This window comes from Charadrius vociferus, unplaced genomic scaffold, assembly GCF_000708025.1.
Source record: "Charadrius vociferus isolate BGI_N301 unplaced genomic scaffold, ASM70802v2 scaffold90, whole genome shotgun sequence".
Taxonomy (NCBI): domain Eukaryota; kingdom Metazoa; phylum Chordata; class Aves; order Charadriiformes; family Charadriidae; genus Charadrius; species Charadrius vociferus.
The window spans coordinates 9,794,979-9,802,068 of record NW_009647222.1 but is presented as its reverse complement, the minus strand read 5'-3'; the positions used below and the strand labels follow the sequence as shown (position 1 = coordinate 9,802,068).

General features: G+C 43.0%; 1 protein-coding gene across 1 annotated transcript in view; it reads right to left on the bottom strand.

Annotated features, from left to right (window-relative positions):
* The window catches only part of PARVG (parvin, gamma), a 19,584-nt gene extending 13,342 nt beyond the window's left edge, over positions 1–6,242 (bottom strand). The window contains exons 1-5 of the mRNA XM_009879710.1: positions 6,164–6,242; positions 5,595–5,659; positions 2,811–2,913; positions 1,606–1,746; positions 1,067–1,182 (exon numbers count right to left, since the gene is read on the bottom strand). Coding sequence (XP_009878012.1) covers positions 1,067–1,182; positions 1,606–1,746; positions 2,811–2,913; positions 5,595–5,659; positions 6,164–6,242 — 504 coding nt within the window. The remainder of the gene's footprint in view (positions 1–1,066; positions 1,183–1,605; positions 1,747–2,810; positions 2,914–5,594; positions 5,660–6,163) is intronic.
* Positions 6,243–7,090: the final 848 nt, after the last annotated feature.

The window sequence follows — 7,090 nt, the reverse complement described above, 5'->3', positions numbered from 1 at the left end:
CATTGATAAAGATATTTAATAGAACCAGCCCCAGAACTGAGCCCTGGGGAACAACAACACTTGTGACCAGCTGCCACCTGGATTTAATTCCTTTTACCATCACTCCCTGGGCCCGGCCATCCAGCCAGTTTTTTACCCTGCAAAGGCTACACCCATCCAAGCCATGAGCAGCCAGTGTCTCCAGGAGAATACTGTGGAAAATGGTGTCGAAGGCTTTACTAAAGTCCAGGTAAACAACATCCACAGCCTTATTCACTAAGCAGGTCACCTTGTCATAGAAGGAGACCAGGTTTGCCAAGCAGGATCTGCCTTTCATAATCCCATGTTGACTGGGCCTAATGACCTGGTTGTCCTGTACGTGCCACATAATGGCACTCAGGATGATCTGTTCCATAACCTTCCCCAGCACTGAGGTCAGGCCTGTAGTTCCCTGCATCCTCCTTCTGGCCCTTCTTGTGGATGAGCATCACATTTGCTAACCTCCAGTCAACTGGGACCTCCCCAGTTAGCCAGGACTGCCGAGATAAATGATGGAAAGTGGCTTGGTGAGCACTTCCGCCAGCTCGTACCCTCAGGTGGATCCCATCTGGCCCCATAGACCTAGTATGTCTAGGTGCTGAAGTGGGTCACTCACTATTTCATGTGGACTATGGGGGCTTCATTCTACTCCCCACCCCTGTCTACAAGAACAGGGGGCCGTGTACTCAGGGAACAACTGGTCTTACTGGTAAAGACTGAGGCAAAGATGGCATTAAGTGCCTCAGCCTTTTCCTCATCCTTTGTCACTATGTTTCCACCCCCGTCTACTAAAGGACAGCAATTATCCTTAGTCCTCCTTTTACTGTTAATGTATTTAATATGTTTCTACCCTTTTAAACATACAGCATCTGAAGTGAAAACAAAATGAGAGTCTAGTCCAGCAAACTCAGAAATTAAAAGGCACAGTTCACAGAAAATACAAGTATCTCTTTCACAGCTGCACACATGTTTCTCCCTAGTTCTAAGCAAACTAGTTTTGTGAAAGGTCTCTAGGATCTACTGTAACAAATATTGAAACTATAGTTACCTCAATGGTGATTGTTTCCACTTGAACATTTGGAGGCATGGCCAGGTTGGGTTCGAAGTGCTTTGCTATTGCAACCAGAAGATGCAGGGTGCTCAGCAAGTCCTTTGTCAAGATAGCTATTTCCGTGTAAAGAAGGAAAACAATGTTTAGTGTGCAAAATAAGTAAACCCCAGTCTAACATCATAAATTCTCCCTGTGCAGAGGATCCCAAAGTCCCAAAGGAGGGCCATAACACAGGTGGGACAACAGATTGAGTTTTATAACATCACAATTCATCAATGCCACAACTTAAAAGTCCTTTTTGTGAGACATACACACAGATGCTGAGGGCTGTTAAGTGGTCCACAAGCCACACACTTAGAGGATGCAGCTTGCATCACCTAGTCAGGGTCAGATATTCCTATCCCACTTCTGATTAAACTAGTAACTGAAAACAAGTTGTTTAATTACTCTTCTGACACCTCTTTGCCTCATAGCAGCCTTATAGCAGAGGAAGCCCCGTGATGGATAATTTTCTGCAATTCCACTTTTGCACCTACACTCCACACTCCATTTCAGCTGACTTTCTTCCAGTTGCAAACACTTCGCCACAGCTTCCAGAATCACAGAGAGTTTCTGTCGCTGTTTTATTTCTGTTAATGCGATCTTGTCAACGTCCAGCTTGAGAGATCCTAGGTTTTCTTTGACAGAGAGTCCACAGAAAAGAGGATGTATTAACACCACCGTAGGAAAAAAAAAACCCACCCAGAAACATAAAATGAAAGCAAAGCACACAAAGTTTTTCCCTAAGTGTTTGATACCACTTAATAGCTTCCACAGACCCACATCCCACAGCTGTATGCCTTGTTAAGCTCCTGAGCTCTCTGAAAGCCTCAGTAAAATCAGTGAAGCTCTGCAAAAGGGAGAGGGCTCAAGTCATTCCTTGCAGCAGCATCCCCCAACCCTAGCACACCACTCCTTTTCCTAGTGGAAGCTACAGGAATCCAAAGAGTGCATCTTTCCTGTAGATAGTGTACAAAGGCAGTATCAACTCATATATATAGAAAAAATCCCAGCTCATTGCTCAGGCAAGTAAACTATGAAAATAAGTCAAACCTGTCCACACTGCTGCCCTCAGCCTGGCTGAAAAGGAGATATGATTTGAACGATATCCCCAAAGAGAGTGAAAGGGAAAAGAAAAATAAAGTAGGGACAGGAGAGATGGAGAAGTAGAAAGAGACCAACAGGCTGTTCCAAGAGGTGACATCTTTACACAAGCACTTCGTAGTGTAGAGAGCCTCTTGGATTTTAATAAATTCCTGTTCCAGCCCAGTGCTTTAGAACTAGAACTTTTTATATATTTTTTTTTTTTTAAGCAGGAAAACATATAAATTATAGTGCCGATTCCATCCAATGTTTCTGGTAGCATCACAAGTCACCTTTGTGCTCCTCACTTATGAAGCCCTCCTTCCCTTCAGAGGCACTGTAATTTCACACTTCAAAGTTAAGCTTTTTATCATGTTAACTAACAGGTAAAAAGACTTTCTTAGAAGAAAAATAATTATATAAAGACAATAGTGGATCGTCGGGCATTTGTTCAGAATTGCGGGTATCACAGACGGTTCACAGTGCAGTGCTTTCTCCCTTAGCAAGAAGCAAGACTCCAGCAGGTCACTCACTGCTATTGCGATTCATGAGGTTTATTCTCTGATGTGGAAGTTCCTCCATGGTGTGTTTGTGAGCTGAACTCAGAGAAGCAGCTTACCCAAAAGATGATGAAGTACCAGCCCATCATACAGATCTTCTTCCAGACTTTTAACTACTATGTGTTCCTCTTTCAGAGTCGTGTTAATCCAGTCAATCAATAACTGCAGAGGAAAAAAAAAGCAGCCGGCAATTATATTCTTGTTGTTTCGACAGTATAGAACACAGTGCTATATTGTGTTTCACCTTTCTCTTTAGTCCCTTATCTCAAATCTTGGTTTGCTTTCAGCTGCCACTTCCTTTGTGCTTTTTGGTTGTTTTTTAAAGAGAAGTTAGGTATCAGTTAGTTCTCCCTAATTTCCGAGTGAGATAGATGCCTCACAAGTTATATTCCTATGAATTTTGTAGAAATAGTTATACGGGTAGAGGAGACAGACCCTATTCTCACTTCCATCAGGGAAAAGGCTGCAGAGTACACTTCCCAACACCTGCCTTCATTAGATATCACAGAATTCACACAAATTCAACCATCAGACAAAAGTTCGGAAGAAAAGAGGCTTCCCTCATTCTGTTGGCTGTTTCTTGTAGTCATCCATGTTACTAGCACTCCTCCCTTTCCTCTCCTATTTTTGATTTCTTCCCCCTCCTCCCCACAATTTTATACTAATCTGTCTCCAAATACCTTTTTTGGGGAAATAAAAAGCATTGTGTTTATTTTGCTTTTTTTTGCACAGCAGTCCTCCCCTTGCCCTTTCCGATATATCTTTCCTGCCTTTGCAAGGGGAAGCTGCTCAGGAAGCCACGGGCTGGCTACAACTGGAAAGGAACCACATCTCCAGTTACATCCCTTGGCCCTGCAGCCCCTTCCTTGAGCACTGTGCTCCTACACAGGAGAGCAAAGGAGCTCCTCAGCACTTCCCCAAGAATGTGTTTCATCCACTTACGTTGACAGAAAGGGAAGATGACCTGCTGAAGCAGAACTGAAAAGCAGTAGCCCCAGCTGGCCCTTAACAAGAACCTCTGGAAAGAGGGACGGGTATTGCCTGTATTGCTATTATTGCGGCAAGTGAGCGTCTGGAGTTTGTTGTGTGGATAATATCCTCCTCACTTGCTGTAAACAGAGGAGAAAATTCACAGCAGATCCCTGTAAGTCAGCCAACATTAACAAAAATGTAAAAAGCAGTTTGAAAAAAATAAAAATGTCTCCGAGACGCCTGAAACTGCACAAGAAACAAAAATGCCTGGCACCGGCACTTCCCTGAACTGAGAAGCTGTCAAAGTGTTCATAATACACTTCCCCAGCAAAGAAGTAACAAGAATTTTCTAGACCGGAAAGCTGCGCTCCTCAGCTAGTGCCTGCAGGCTAAGACCTGGCGATGCTTTAGATGTGTGAGGGATAGAGCGGTACCCCAAATGTAACGGTACAACCAGATGGCAGTCAAAAAGCAGAGCGTACTGCTGAGTACAGATCCCCATCCCAATCTCTTCTCTAGATGTGCCATGAACTCTTTAGATTAAGAAGGTAATCAGTGGCACTGATGGGCACCCAGAGGTCTGCCTCCCTTGGGACCCAATTCCCACCTCCTCATCATCCAAAGAAAAGAAATTAGACAGTGAAGAATATTGTTTCGGGAGTCTCTGACGGGAAATGGATTAAGCACTGAAGCTCACAGAAATCTTCATAAACTGAAAAAAGCTCTTCATTTTTGGCAGTCTGAAAAGAACAAATTCAGTGTCTCTGTAGACAACATAATTGCATTTTGCAGCACCACCTTTCAGATTTTCTCTTTTGTATAAAAACATTGTGAAAGCCTGACACAAAAATTAAATCTTTTTGATCAAATGTGCATGAAGGTTTAAGAAAACGTAATATAGAACCGCACGTATTTATGGATTTATGAATTCCATACAATACACACATCAGCACATAGCCTAAGCTGGTTTTCATAATATTTATAACAATTTTAGTATCTCCATAGTGCAAGAAGTGCTGGTCTCATAAGAGACACACCACTTTTCTTCCAGAAAATTTCAGTATGCTAGCCTTCCCCTGGGCTGTGCCATTAGAGAAACACGGTGATTGAATGCACAGGGGAGATTTTCAAAATTACTTGGAAATAAAGTACTTTCCCGTGAAATAGGATTCATTCTTCACAGTTACCTCAAGCAGACAACGTACCATACAACAACTCGAAAGCTTTTCTCCTGAATTCTTGGTGACTTGCACACCCTTCATCCCTTGTCCCTCTGCTCTATGCTATCCTCGTCAGGCTGTGTCGCAGCCTGGAGGTAGAAGACGTGACAGAAGACCGTTGCAAATCAGCACAGCAACCCTACAACTTGTTATCATGGGATGAGGGCAGTGAACTTGGACGTATATGAACATCTCTCTTTAGTCACAGCACATGCTGACGTGGGTTTCCTTTCGGTCACGGTCCACTGTTCCAGCCGGATTGTCATTGCTATTACACTAACATTACAATGGAGTAGCAACTGGGTACTTCTGGTGCGGCTCATCCACACGCCCCAGGTGAGAGGAAGTATCATATAAGAAGAAACTAATTTTTCAAATTGACACTTCACACACAGCAATGATCACTCCTGGGTGCTGCAGGCATTTGAAGCCCAGTCCTGTATGGCCACAGCCAGCCTGGCACTGTGCTTAAGCAAAAGCTCTGGTTTACTGGTGTGGAGCCCAAGTGCCAAAAGCAGAGCTCCTCCCCATCCATAGAGAGTGGGGGGGACTGGGGCCAAAGAGTTGAGTAATTTGCACGGCTGAGCATTCACACAACAGGTAAAAACAACTTGAGGTGAGGGTTAAACAACATAGTAAAAGAAACGGTACCAGTTTTAATTCTTCCAATTTGGGGTTATTCCCTGAGGTCGGTTTTATGAGTTTCTTCTTCTCACCTATGAAAGGAAGCAAACAAGATCCATTACAATTATCAGATATGACTAACGCAAATTTGCTGTAAAATCTGCTATCAGTTTAATATTACCCAATATCACTAATTGTCATGTGTAGAAACACTGTCATTTTTCATTTTAACTGATTCCTTATGAGAAAATGGTGTATCAGACTATTAAGACTGCTCTTGGAAATTATGCTTCAATGTAATTCAAATCAGTAAGATCTAGACAGACAATCCTGGAAAGAGGAAAACAAACTTGGTCAGATCCTTATGTGTGAAATTTAAATTTCAGTGAAAAAAACAGCTGGAATTTGTGTTGCTTCTTCATGATCTGCCTCTAGAGAGTCAGCAGCCAAATTACACGCACAGAGCTTACTCACTGCTGATAACACCATGGGACCACTGCTGAAAAATATATGATTCATTTGTACTGCACATTTTCTGCTTGGTTCTTCAGGTCATTCTTAGGCCCTTTTTCTGTCCTGGTTCATAAAGTACATACCTTGAGCGATGACATTCTCAGCTAGGTATTGATTAACTGCAGCAGGCTGTGTAAACACATTTAAAAAGTCTGGATCCATTGTCTTTTTTCTCACTCCTGGTAAACTGGTAAAAAATATGGGGGGAAAAGGAACATGAGTAAAGGCAGGTAAAGATCAAAATTAGTGCTAAGAAGAAAACAAACAAAGAAACTGAAGAGGTTTTTTTCAGTTACAATTTCATGACTTGTGGATTGCTTTTTTAAAAAAATATCTGAAAATGTATTTAAATGTGTGTAAACAAAAAGAAGTTAAAAAGAACCTTTACACATGAAAATGATGTGTACTGCCTGCTGCACCCTCTGTCTCTGTCTGGCCAAGGAACCCAAACATCAGAAGCCACTCTTTAAAATTTGGAAGCCTGTAAGAAAAGGCCTGAAATTAAGAATTTGCAATAGCTTAAGTTAACATCCTCCAAGGCCTCAGTCCTGTGTGTCCTACTCAGTCAGAGCGTTAAAACTGCTATACTGGGTAAGACTAGTTTGTGTAGCATCCAGTCCCTTACAACACCCAAAAGCAGAAGCTTGGCGGGGGAAGGGGAGGGGGAATACCACATAAACAGAGCAAGCATATACCGATACTTCCCTAAAACACTTCAACAGCCTGCAGCTCAGCCTTCCTAAATCAAAACTGGCATCCTGGTAATTAGAAGCTGTCAATACATTTACTTCCCATCCACCCCTTGAGCACGCGTATCTCCCACCATCCAGCAGCAAGGAGCCGAAGACCGTGGCTTTACCCTGCGTGACGCACCACCTCCTGTTGCTTGCTCTGACCTGCCACCACCTTCCCCAGAAGCTCCCCACTACGCACAGTGCAAAGGAGACCGACTGATCCGCGTTCGTCACCGTGTTACTGCTCCATCGCTACTACTCCATCCATTCAGTTAC